Source organism: Cucurbita moschata, unplaced genomic scaffold, assembly GCF_002738365.1.
Source record: "Cucurbita moschata cultivar Rifu unplaced genomic scaffold, Cmos_1.0 Cmo_Scf00004, whole genome shotgun sequence".
Taxonomy (NCBI): Eukaryota; Viridiplantae; Streptophyta; class Magnoliopsida; order Cucurbitales; family Cucurbitaceae; genus Cucurbita; species Cucurbita moschata.
Genome location: NW_019268520.1, coordinates 2828529 through 2841861, shown reverse-complemented (window position 1 = coordinate 2841861; position 13333 = coordinate 2828529). Strand labels below are relative to the sequence as shown.

Genomic DNA, 13333 nt, shown 5'->3' with positions numbered 1-13333 from the left:
TAAGTTTTCTCATAGAAAAAAAAAAAAAAAAAAAAAAAAAGAGAAAAAAATCTATTTTAATCTTCTACAATTTCCCTTCTAAAAAATGCAAAATACAAGCCAAAACGTTCTATGACTAAAAGATACAAATTTTGCAATATTTTCTGGTTACTCAAGTTATCTGACCACGTTCAAGATTCTAGTCAGGCAGTCTTAGCTACATTATTTAGGTCCTATCTAAAGAATGCTGTTATTACATATCTTCTTATGTATTTGTACCTTTCTTTGAGCCTGTGCAAGGGATTCATGCTTTGGGGCTAACATTTTAATCATACTTTATTAGGAGCGATTACTTGACAGTAGCAACAACTCGTCCTGAAACGTTATTTGGTGATGTAGCTATAGCAGTGCATCCTCAGGTAAGATGGCATTAAACTATTTACTGTTTAACTTGGGTTGGTGATAGTGGATGCATACTTATAATTAGTTCTGTCTCTGAGTTTTTAAGACTCCATGGGTGATGGAACTGCTGAACTATATGGAATTTTATTAAGTTTGATTCCCATCAAGCTTCACTTTTCTGTGTACCTGTGTTATGAGAAGGACCTAGCTAACTAAGTAATACTTGTTATTCTACATCTTTATGACTTTATATGACATTCCATACATTTCTGTTGCTCCACCCACCAGAGCTTTAAATTATTGAATCAATCTGATGCAGTATTGATGTAGAAATTATTGTATGAATCTAATGAGCTCTCCTGAGTTTTCGGAGTCCGTAGGAACAATAATTGATCCATCAAATAATATTTCTAGTCTATAAAAAACCAGTTACAAAAATTTTAAAATCTGCGGATATCTTGATAGCCACGGGGTACTCTCTATGTAAAGAAACCTTAGATAATTCAATTGCGACTTAACAAGATTTGCTTGTACTATCTAGTTAAATGGTTTGGTGATACCAGGAAGGTTGTCAGAAGGATGACATTAGGAATTTAAAATCTACTCACCACCATAAATGGCCTATTGAGTCAATAAAGGTAATGAGAATTATAAAAAGTTAAAGAAAAAAATGGGTGCAAACTGTGGTGGCCACCTACCTAAGATTTAATATCCTATGAGTTTCCTTGACAATGAAATGTAGTAGAGTCATGCAGTTTTCTTGAAAGTGAAGGTGCACGCAGGTTGGAACTTATGAGTATTAGTCTCTTTTCATTTCTGTTTCATATTTCTATGTTTGAAAAAAGGAATATAAAGACCACTATTACAGCAAAGAAACCAATTTAAAGAATATTTCAATCCATAAGCTTCCTCTTCATAATTTCTCGTTGTGTTCTAACTTATTCTTTTGTAAGGTTGAGACATTTTTTGTTACTTGTCCCATGATATACAAATAAGTATTCAATGAAAATGATCTAAAGGTCTCAATATTTTTTGTTTGGTGAGTCAATTTAATGATAGGAAATATGGACATATTTGAAGCATAGCTTAGGAGTTAAATAAATTGTAATGTTTTGCTTAAATATCATCCATATATCCTCCCTCACTAAGGTTTCATGCTATTTAATGGGAAACTGATTCTGGATCCTCACAGTGGGATGACTATATTTGCAGGATGATCGTTATTCTAAATATGTTGGCATGATGGCAATTGTTCCAATGACGTATGGTCGTCATGTCCCTATCATCTCTGACAAGGTAACTATATTCGCAATTTCCTTATCTGCTTGAGATGATTATCTTGATTCAACTTGGTAGAAAGGACTATCCTTCTGTTGCTGCAAAAAAAAAATCTGTCTTTAGGGCTAAGATATATAATTGTTCCAATGACATATGGTTGTCACATCCCTATCATCTCTGACAGGATAACTGCACTCACTTCCTTTTTTTCTATTCGAGACGACTGTCTTATTTAAATTGCAGAAAGAAGATTTATGAGAATGAGGAATATCGATGACCAAAATTCTTATGAAGATGGCAGGAGCACTAAGGTTGATGATGAACAGTTGAGAGAAATATCTAGCTTGAGAGCATTATGTAGAGACAACATAATAGATAATATCCCAGAACTTTGAGACATTTTTTTCAATCCCTTAAAAGTCTGGCTTTGTTTCCTTCTAGTCAAAATTTTCAGCATAGGGGCTTATTAGCATTAAACCGTAAGTTGGTTTTGCCAACAAGTTAGGCACACCCACACAATAGTTGATGCAGTAAGTCTTTTAATTACGAGGAGCATACCTTGCAACTCCAAACATATTGAATAGTTATCACCATGATGTGCACAATGGAAGAGGATGGTGGTATGCATAATGTCAATTGGCTGAAAACGCAACTCTCTCACATATTGGAGTGGTATTGGTAGTGGTAATCTTAAACATTGGAATGAGGCTCTCCTTGCTAAATGGATTTGGCGTTCTTCATGATTACAGTGCTTTATGGCGTCAACTAATAGTGGCCAAGTATTACAGTTTGGGTATGGATTGTTTTTTGCCTACTCCTATTTTAACGGGTTCTTTAAAGTCCCCTTGGCACTTCATTAGTTTGATTATGCCTCTTATCTGTGACCAAATTCAAAGAAGGATTGGAAAATGGTCTTCATACAATCTTTTGGCAAGATTCTTGACTTGATGGGGAAGTTTTTGCTGCTGCCTTCCCCCATTTATGTCGATTAAGTACTAGGCCTAATGATTATTGCTTTTATGTGGAATTCTTCTCAACAAGCTTGGGTTTTGGGCCTTGTAATCTTAATGAGTTAGAAATTATGGAGTGGACTACTCTCTCTAGCCATTTATCATTAGTTTTATTGAGGAATACAAATATTTTTGGTTTGGCCTCTCGATCCTTCTAAATCTTCATGGTCCGCTCATTGATGGAGGATTCGATTCATTTAGATAGCTCGACTGCTAATAATCTTTATTTGGTGATTTGGAAAGATGTTTATCCCAAGAAAATAAAGGTTTTTTTTTTTTTTATATATATATGCGAGCTCAGTGAAGGGGGCTTAATACTGCTGATCGTCTACAACGCAAGATGCCTTTCATTACTCTCTCCTTCCTGGTGTGTCGTGTGTATCGTATGCTGAATGTGTTCGCCATTTAGTTGTGTTATGCCCCTTTGCTTATCGCTTTTGGGTTTATATTATGGATGGTTTTGGCTGGTCTTTTGTCATGTTTTTTACAGTTTACGAGACTCTTGCATCTGTTTTTGTGGGTCATCCATTTCATGGTTCCAAGAAGATTTTGTAGCTTGAGTTTAACAGATTGTCATTCTGGACTCTATGGAGTTTGCCGAATGGTCAATTGTACGGACACCTCTTGCTCTTTTGATTGTTGCTTGGATTTGATTACTTTTAATGTTCTTTATTGGTGTACTATACACACCCTTTTAGCAATTCTAGTCTTTTTTTATTTAATTACCAACGGGAGAACTATTTTGTAATTCACTTATTGGTGTTTGGGGGTTTCTATCTATTTTATTTCGTTCATCAACGAAATTGTTTTTCTTCTATAAGCATGTCTTCATCACGTGATAATTTCACGTGTAATTGTGCCAGACCTAATCTCTAGCTCTCTGATTTCTTTCTGTTATTTCAGAATGTTGATAAGGACTTCGGAACTGGTGTGTTAAAGATAAGCCCTGGACATGATCATAATGACTATCTGCTTGCTCGAAAACTTGGTCTCCCTATACTTAATGTGATGAACAAGGATGGTACCCTTAATAAGGTTGCTGGGCTTTACTGGTAATTTTTTGGGATGTATATAGTAGGTTACTTATAATTTCTTCATAATATTGTCTGATATAACCTACTCTACCAGTGGTTTAGATCGGTTTGAAGCACGAAAGAAACTGTGGGTGGATTTGGAGGAGACAGGCTTAGCTGTCAAAAAGGAGGCACACACCTTACGAGTACCAAGATCCCAACGTGGAGGAGAAGTGAGTTGCAATTATTTCCCTTCATATACAAAAGCTACTAGATGTCTATGGTCTTCTTTTTCCTCTTTGTTGTTAATTGGTATTTAACTTACCCTCTTTTCCTGTCAGATAATTGAACCTTTAGTGAGCAAACAGTGGTTTATGACCATGGAACCATTGGCTGAAAAAGCCCTTCGTGCTGTTGAAAAAGGAGATTTAACCATTATCCCCGAGAGATTTGAGAAGGTACTGAAAAAATGAAGGACTGATTAAATATATACATTTTTTATTTTCACCTATCAGTTAGCACCTCTTGTAACTGTACGCTGCTATGCTACGTTGCTTTATATTGCTGGTACACTGGGAAACTTATCGTATGCGCGTTAAATTTCGTTATATCCTAGAAAGTAATGACTTTGATTTTTATGTTTGAGGAGTAGAATATGGCCTTAATTACAGAAGTAACAAAGGTAAGGCAAAATACCACATAAATTAATGGCTTAAGCAAAACTATACCTCTCCAGCTCTTTCCCTTTCCCTACATAAATCTTGACTCACCGTCCACTTCCTATTACATTCTCATCCGCCCACCCTTCTAACTAACGTATAAAAATCTCTATTTCCTACTCCCTTTTCTCTCATGCCTTCTCCTATATACGTTTTTAACAGGGGGTCTATCATTATCCTTTTTATATACACTCCTATTGTTGATTGCAGATTTACAATCACTGGCTGTCAAATATTAAGGACTGGTGTATAAGCAGGCAGCTATGGTGGGGACATCGTATACCAGTTTGGTACATTGTGGGGAAAAATCCGGAAGAAGACTACATAGTTGCTAGGAATGCTGATGAGGCTCATGAGCAAGCTCACAAGAAATATGGGAAGGGTGTAGAAATATACCAAGATCCAGACGTACTTGACACTTGGTTCTCAAGGTCAACTTAGCTATTAATAATATTTATTCGGTCTGAAGAGCAAAAAGTGGTGGTCAATCTATATGGCCTTCATATCTCTTTGAATGCATTCATGCATTTCTTTAACTATCATATTTCTTCTTAAAATATGATTTGTTTCTTCTGTTTTCAGTGCGTTATGGCCTTTTAGTACGCTTGGATGGCCAGATGAGACAGCTGAGGATTTTAAGCGGTTCTATCCAACAACAATGCTTGAAACTGGGTACTTATTTCTCAAAAATATGTATCATTTCATTTTGATGCATCCATTTATTTGTTTATTTTTCCATGACTCTCCTTGTAATTTTTCTTCTTTCTATAGGTTTTGGGCAAACATGTATATTAGTTAGAACACGATCTGGTTAAGAGAATCTTTAGGATGTAGAAAGCTCTTGTTAGGAATGAAAGCACTAAAAATGGAATCAATTAAAAATGAAACAAAAATTTAAAATAGAACTCAAGCATCTAGACATGTCATGCGATAGGAAGCGGACGATGATCGGTCCCACCTACTTCTTGGAGCTCTTTTAATGCACTACTGCAGTTACTCTCAAAATGTTCCTTTCATAGTTCGGAGGTCTTTTGTAATCCATTTTAGTAGTTTCATGAGGATTTTCTTATTATGTATCTTTCTTTCTTGAAGGGCAATTTTTCATTTTACAACTTTTCGGACTTCTTGTTTCTCTTGAAAAAAGGGGAAAAATAGAATCAATTTCAATTCTTGTAATCTTTGAACTATGGAGAAACCCAGCTTACAACGGACAGGGTGGCCATTCCACCACTCGTTGCATAGAGATTAAAAATTAAGGGCTCACAGCCAATCATTCTCAAACTTGAAGGGAAAAGGACCTCTCGTGGAATTTTCTAGTTTTAGAAGAGTAGATGAGTGATAAGAGGTACTCCAAGATGACCTTTTTTAACCTAGACCATTTTCGATCATTTGGTCTACAAAAGACATCTCTTTTTGAGGAAGCAAGTCGATTGCCTCGTTGCCAACAATCAACACCCTTATTCTAACAATACAAAACAAATTTCCCTCATTTTGTACAAGTTTTTCTATTTTACAATAGATGCAAGAATTTGGAAGCATGCCTTCAAGAGACGGAGGGGCTTGGCTTTCTAAGATAAAAATGGGGAATTGAAAGTTTGTGCTCTTGATGAGCGCCAACAATGCCGGATTTGCAAAGCTAGAGGTCCTTCTAGGATCCTTGCGAACTTTCACAAGTAAAGCTAACTTAACGGATGATTCCAACCAAAAGCAGATTAGAAGGATGAATAACTCTTAGATCGAACTTGGAATCTAAGAGTTATCATCCTTCTAACTAGCTCTTGGTTGGAATCATCCGTTAAGTTAGCTTTACTTGTGAAAGTTTGCAAGGATCCTAGAAGGATCTCTAGCTTTGCAAATTCAGCATTGTTGGTGCTTATCAGCTCTCTTATCTTGTTTGGAGATAATCTTTCTCTTTTTTTTGAACTAAAAGGTTTTAGAAGCTGACTCGTACCATATTGAACAGGCATGATATACTATTCTTTTGGGTGGCGAGGATGGTAATGCTGGGAATTGAGTTTACTGGCACTGTTCCATTTTCTTATATTTATCTCCATGGACTCATTCGGGACTCTCAGGTGTGCAGACTATGTCAATATTTCTGAAACGTGTACACTGCGTTATTATCATTATTTATTTGGTAAACCAAAAAGGTATCAGTTATGGAAACTAAGAAGATTAGAATGGTGTAAACGAGCATATCCATGAAGAAACACCCACTACAAATGAGGAAATAATATTACATCAAGTATAAAACAATAAACACAAAATTACTACTTAATACAAAAGGAAATAGCCAACATTATATATATATATATATATATATATATACTATAAAGCATCTAAATATATTTTTCTTGGCAATAATATCGTACTTTTCTCAATGAAATGCTAATTAGAATGTTTGCCATGAGATTGGGCGGTCATGCGTTTTGATATACTCCTGTATTCTTCATTTGGTTTTCACCATCTATTAATTCGTTATTGTTTCATATATCAAGACAAGTACAAGTTGATTGTGTTATAATATTTCCAGGGACGGAAGATGTCTAAAACACTGGGAAACGTGATAGATCCACTTGATACAATTAAAGAATTTGGCACTGATGCTTTACGATTCACACTTGCTTTAGGAACTGCCGGTCAGGTTTGTCATAATTTTTTTTACACGATAATTGTCAGAATTTTATAACAGCTAGCTGAATTTTAACAGTTTGAGGATTAATGAATGCTATTTGTATAATTGACATCGTTTCTTCCAGGATCTTAATCTATCCACCGAGAGGTTGACTTCCAATAAGGCATTCACTAATAAATTGTGGAATGCTGGAAAGTTCATATTGCAGAATTTACCTACACAGAATGATTCGCAATCTTGGAAATCCATACTGAGTTATGAGGTTTCTTCCTTCTTGACATTTAAACTATAGCACTATCTATGTTTTTCACCATAATGAAATACGTTTAATTAGAGTTTCTCTCATTCCTGTGATTCATAAGATGGTTTATTGTAGAAGATAGAAATGTATTATTGCTCAAATTAAAGCCATGGATAGGAGCTTAGTGATATCCCACTTTGGTTGGGGAGTGAGAACGAAACACCCTTTATAAGGGTGTGGAAACCTTTCCCTAGCAGATGCCGAAAGGGAAAGCCCAAAGAGGACAATATCTGCTAGCGGTGGGCTTGAGTCGTTACAAATGGTATCAAAGCTAGACACCGGGTGATGTGCCAGCGAGGAGGTTATCCCCCTAAGGGGGTGCTAGTATGTACGCTGGGCCCGAATGGGGGTGGATTTGGTGGGGGTTCCACATCATTGGAGAAAAGAACGAGTGCCAGCGAGGTCGTTGGGCCTGTAGGGGGTGGATTGTGATATCCCACATTGGTAGGGGAGGAGAACGAAACACCCTTTATAAGGGTGTGGTAACCTTTCTCTAGTAGATACGTTTTAGCCTTGAGGGGAAGCCCGAAAGGGAAAGCCCAAATAGGACAATATTTGCTAGCGATGGGCTTGGGCTGTTACAAGGTTACTGGAGAGAGATGATTAATTCCAAAGGAGATTTTGGACATCTTTGATTTATTCATTTTTCTTCGTTGTTAAGAAGGCTTGAACTACATATGGGCACATACAATTTTGAACTAATCCTTTATCTAAAAGTTACCGGACCTAATCATATAAATTTTACACTCTGAAGGGTTGTAATTTATGGTAAGTTAGGTAAGGTTGCAAGATGGAAACCTTTGGTATGTTGGATTGTATTATGGAGGTAGTTGATTAGGTAGCTCTCACCACCTTCAACGAAAAAGACCACGAAGTTTCAATTATGTTATTACCGAATTCACTAGGTGGTCGGATAGAAACTAGCTAGAAGGATAAAAACTTTCTTACTCGACTGATCAAACCCGTACCTTTCATGTTGACCGCTATGGATAGTGTCACGCCAGCTGCGATGGTCTCCCTAGAAGGATACCAAAGGTGTCCATCAATAACTTTGCCAACTATCTGCTTATAACACACCCAATGGATAAGTAAATGGTGCAATGTTATTGCGACATTAACTTCTATTCCCTTTTATTGAACCCTTTTTTTTTCCGTGTACTACGTTCTTGTCGTATAGCCTGACTGGCAAGCAACGTTTTAATACAAAGAGTATAGACTATTTTTTATTTATGGTAAGTTTGATTGTTCATTCTCTTGTAACTTTCTTAATGAAGTTCCAATTTTTCCCACACAACGTATTTTTTTACCTGTTCATAAAGTAAAAGGGTTAGTTATGTATATTTGAAAGTTGCATGCTATCTGGTTCCTATCATTAATCATTTCATTCTTTTCTTACTTTTCCAGTTTGAGAAAGAGGATTGTCTGCTCAAGTTACCTTTACCAGAATGCTGGATTGTAAGAAAAATTGCCACCCATGTGTTTTCTTTTAACTAATACAAGTTCATTATTCACCTGGACTATGTTTATTTGTCAGGTCTCGGAACTTCATTCCCAAATAGACGTGGTCACCGCTAGCTATGATAAATTTTTCTTCGGAGATGTTGGCAGGGATATATATAACTTTTTCTGGGGTGATTTCGCAGATTGGTACGGTTTACTATCTATGTTATCGGACGTTTCAAATAAAAAAACTAATATATGTTTTAAAACCGAAACTAATAGCTACTTAAGGTCTGCTAACACCTAGCTATGTTACAGTACCTTCAGCAAAATCGACGTGATTATATCCTAGTAGTTACCCTCAAACTTATGCCTCTTTTTAAAAAAAAATCAGGTACATTGAAGCCAGTAAAGCTCGCCTTTATCAATCCGGAGGCGATTCCGTTGCTTTGGCACAAGCTGTGCTGTTGTATGTTTTTGAAAATATTCTCAAATTACTACATCCTTTCATGCCGTTTGTGACAGAGGAACTTTGGCAGGTCAATGTTCTGCCCACATTATTTCCCATTGTTTCTATTGTTATCTGCTGCTTCTTTGATTTGAGCTAATTTTGATGTCTTTTTTTCTTAAATTCAGGCACTTCCCCATCGCAAAGAAGCTTTAATCATATCTCCTTGGCCACAGATTTTACTGCCAAGGCAGGCCGGTGCAGTTAAGAAATTTGAGAACCTGAAGTTGTTGGTGAGCCTATTTTATTTCACTTTTATTGTTGTTATTGTTATAATTATTGGCTTTGTCTTTAAACCACAAATAATTGAGTATTAATTTTCTATGTTTGCGTACTGAAGACGAAAGCGATTCGGAATGCTAGAGCCGAGTATTCCGTTGAGCCAGCAAAGCGTATATCTGCTTCTATAGTTGCAAGTGAAGAAGTCAATCAATATATATCTGTAAGTACTAATAATGTGTTCAACATGACCTGATGATAAGTAGTGTAAGTCCTTGTTTAAAATGCTAACTTTGTCCCTGATGTATATTTTGAATATGAATAATCTTAGAACAAAACGGAAGGTAGCTGATCAACCACATTCGATTATGCTTACCACCAAACTACAACAGACTAAACGAAAATTAGATCTAAGAAAATTCAATTCTCATTCTCAGCCCATGATCAAATGTGTTCATGTTTGGATGGCCCAATTCTATTTATGTGAGATCTCACATCGGTTGGAGAAGAGAACGAAACATTCTTTATAAGGGTGTGGAAACTTCTTACTAGCAAACGCGTTTTAAAAACCTTGAGGAGAAGTCTGAAAGGGAAAACCCAAAGTGGACAATATCTACTAGCGGTGGACTTGGGCTGTTACAGTTGGTATTAGAATCAGACACTGGGCAGTGTGCCAACGAGGATGCTGATTCCCGAAGGAGGGTGGACACTGGGTGGTGTGCCAGCGAGGACGCTGGGCCCCGAAGAGGGATGGATTGTGAGATTACATCAGTTGGAGAGAGGAACGAAACATTTTTTATAAGGGTGTGGAAACTTCTTACTAGCAGACACGTTTTAAAAACCTTGAGGGGAAGTCCGAAAGAAAAAGCCCAAAGCGGATAATATCTACTAGCGGTGGGCTTGGGCTGTTAAAGTTGGTATCAAAGCCAGACACTGGGCGGCGTGCCAGCGAGGACGCTGAGTCCCGAAGGAGGGTGGACACTAGGTGGTGTGCCAGCGAGGACGCTGGGGCCTGAAGTGGGATGGATTGTGAGATCACATCAGTTGGAGAGAGGAACGAAACATTTTTTATAAGGGTGTGGAAACCTCTCCCTAGCATACGCGTTTTAAAAACCTTGAGAGAAAACTCGAAAGAGAAGGCCCAAAGAGGACAATATCTGCTAGCGGAGGGCTTGGGCTTAGACTGTTACAATTTTACTGCTGGTGATAAGTCTCGTTGCAAAAGTTATGTAACACAATTCTAACTTGTTTTTATTGCATGATGCAGGAAGAGAAGGAAGTTTTAGCTCTTCTTACACGATTGGATCTACACAATGTTCATTTTGCAAATGCTCCTCCAGGCATGTCTATTACTAGAGTTTTTTTTTTCTCATTTTCATGCTACCAATATTTATGTGCCTGCATATTGGTGGGCAATGGTTTTCGTGCCTTGGTTCATCATTTACCTAAGTTGGTTTCTATACTCTTTGATCATTATCAGAGTGTTGAAGCATTATTTTGCTTAATGATTTGTTTCACAGGAAATGTAGATCAATCAGTGCATCTTGTAGCTGGTGAAGGGCTAGAGGCTTATCTACCTCTTGCTGATATGGTTGATATCTCTGCCGAACTCCAACGTTTATCGAAGCGCCTTACGAAAATGAAGACAGAATATGATGGATTTATAGCTCGCCTCAATTCTCCAAGCGTAAGTAACTTGTTTAGAAACATACTTCAGATTAATATCTATTTATAACATGTTTTTGTCTGAAATAGGAAACATTTAATAGAGATATTCGTAGGAGCACAGCTTCCCAATGAATCTGGGCTTCATTTTTATGGGGGTTTGGAACTTCGAGACATTTTCAGTCTACATGTTGTAACGGTCTAAGTCCATCGCTAACAGATATTGTTCTCTTTGGGTTTTCCCTTTCGCTTCCCCTCAAAGTTTTTAAAACGCGTCTGCTAGGGAGAGGTTTCTACACCCTTATAAAGACTGTTTCGTTCTCCTTCCCAACCGATATGGGATCTCACAATCCACTCCCTTTCGGGGCCCAATGCCCTCGCTAACACTCGTTCCCATCTCCAATCGATGTGGACCACTCTCCTTCGAGGCCTAGCGTCTTTGTTGGTAGACTGTCTCGTGTCCACCCCCTTCGGGCTCAGTCTCCTTGCTGGTACATTGCCCGGTGTCTGTCTCTGATACCATTTGTAACGGTCTAAGCCCACCGCTAGCAGATATTGTCCTCTTTGAGTTTTCCCTTTTGAGCTTCCCTTCAAGGGTTTTAAAACGTGTTTGCTAGGGAGAGGTTTCCACACCCTTATAAAGAATACTTCGTTCTCCTCTCCAACCGATGTGAGATCTCAAATCAAGTCAAATATTTCAAATATTACAATAATCTGATAAATTCATCTTTGTGAATAACAAGATCAATTTGGTATATCATTTATATATGAATGCTTTTCTTAGATCCTCTCTGGTGACTTGAACCTAGATGAACACCCTGATTAATATGCAAGCTTCTGATTTTTGTTCATTATGCGTTGGTATCTCTTAATCTAGCTCCCAACTCAAAATGATGTTATATTGCCATCTATTCACCAAAAAAAGACCATCTTTCTTCCCAAGAAACATATAAACTTTAACGACTTCGATTGAATGTCGAAACGACCTGGTTTGTTCTTGCAGTTTGTGGAGAAAGCTCCCGAGGATATCGTCCGTGGGGTAAGAGAAAAGGCCGACGAAGCAAAAGAGAAGATAGCTCTCACCGAAAAACGCCTCTCTCTCCTCAGATCAACTGTTCCAGTTCCTGATTGTTGACCATCACCAAAAATTGGTTTCAAATTTCACAGTTCATCTGTTCTTCTAACTGTTCATCATGAAAGAAGTAACAAGAAACTGATTGTCGTCGATTTATGCGAGGCTTTTCGAGTTATAAGAACTCCATTTTTCTGGTGAATTAATCTTCCCCTCCATCCCATGAAGCGTATGTTCAACTGATAAAAGCTGAGCAGCTAGCAGGCCACCCCCAGAAATACAGGTTGAGATGAACGCAACCAAATAGCTGAACTTGAATTCAACTCTTTCTGTATGATAGTTTTTAGCCCAGGAAATATCTTGCTGAAAACGATTCCTGTCACAAATTCATTGATTTTTTCCATTGATATATTAGCCTTTTCTGCTAAATTCTTGTTGTCATTTGTAGTTCTTGTGGTGGAGATGGAGTTCATCAAGTCTTTGGCTTGTCGATCTTCGACTCGATGAACTTAATTCGATGATCGATCATGGACTTTCTTGAATTTGTCTTGCTCGTTTGTCTTCAAAGTCTTTAGATCTTCAAAAAGATATTCGATGAGCTTAATTCGATGATCGATCATGGACTTTCTTGAATTTGTCTTGCTCGTTTGTCTTCAAAGTCTTTAGATCTTCAAAAAGATATTCAGTATTCTTTTCTTCATACGCTTCATTTTGATCTCCAAAATACTTTTGTTCTTCCATTTAGAGAACAACGAATGTTAACGTTAGTTTTCAGGAGTCCTTTGTATTCGTTAACTTCTTTTTTGAATATCTAAATTCAAATGAATGTTAATGTCTTTTTATTGAGTTTTTCATAGGCATTGTATGGATCGAGTTTACTTAGCTTTGAGCTCTCAAATTTTCGATTTGAGCTTTGGACTAAAGTTTTTGAGTTTATTGATCTCGATTCAATTTACCTCAACTAAATTTTGTACCCCAGGAGAGTGTTTTCACCGTTGGTGTTCTTTCCGATCTCTACGCATTTTACCGCTCCATCGAAAATTTCCTCTACCCCTACCATACTCCAGCTCGGTAGATTCAACTTCCTGTCCA

General features: G+C 37.3%; 1 protein-coding gene across 2 annotated transcripts in view; it reads left to right on the top strand.

Annotated features, from left to right (window-relative positions):
• The window catches only part of LOC111442245 (valine--tRNA ligase, chloroplastic/mitochondrial 2), a 19781-nt gene extending 6998 nt beyond the window's left edge, over positions 1-12783 (top strand). For both annotated transcript variants that reach the window (XM_023079554.1, XM_023079555.1), the window contains 18 exons: positions 323-398; positions 1594-1677; positions 3573-3721; positions 3798-3915; positions 4024-4140; positions 4612-4832; positions 4984-5073; positions 6365-6476; positions 6935-7045; positions 7161-7298; positions 8742-8792; positions 8872-8984; positions 9172-9316; positions 9414-9518; positions 9626-9727; positions 10772-10844; positions 11025-11191; positions 12173-12783. In XM_023079554.1, the coding sequence (XP_022935322.1) occupies positions 323-398; positions 1594-1677; positions 3573-3721; positions 3798-3915; positions 4024-4140; positions 4612-4832; positions 4984-5073; positions 6365-6476; positions 6935-7045; positions 7161-7298; positions 8742-8792; positions 8872-8984; positions 9172-9316; positions 9414-9518; positions 9626-9727; positions 10772-10844; positions 11025-11191; positions 12173-12304 (2104 nt within the window). In that variant the 3' untranslated portion in view covers positions 12305-12783. The remainder of the gene's footprint in view (positions 1-322; positions 399-1593; positions 1678-3572; positions 3722-3797; positions 3916-4023; positions 4141-4611; positions 4833-4983; positions 5074-6364; positions 6477-6934; positions 7046-7160; positions 7299-8741; positions 8793-8871; positions 8985-9171; positions 9317-9413; positions 9519-9625; positions 9728-10771; positions 10845-11024; positions 11192-12172) is intronic.
• Positions 12784-13333: the final 550 nt, after the last annotated feature.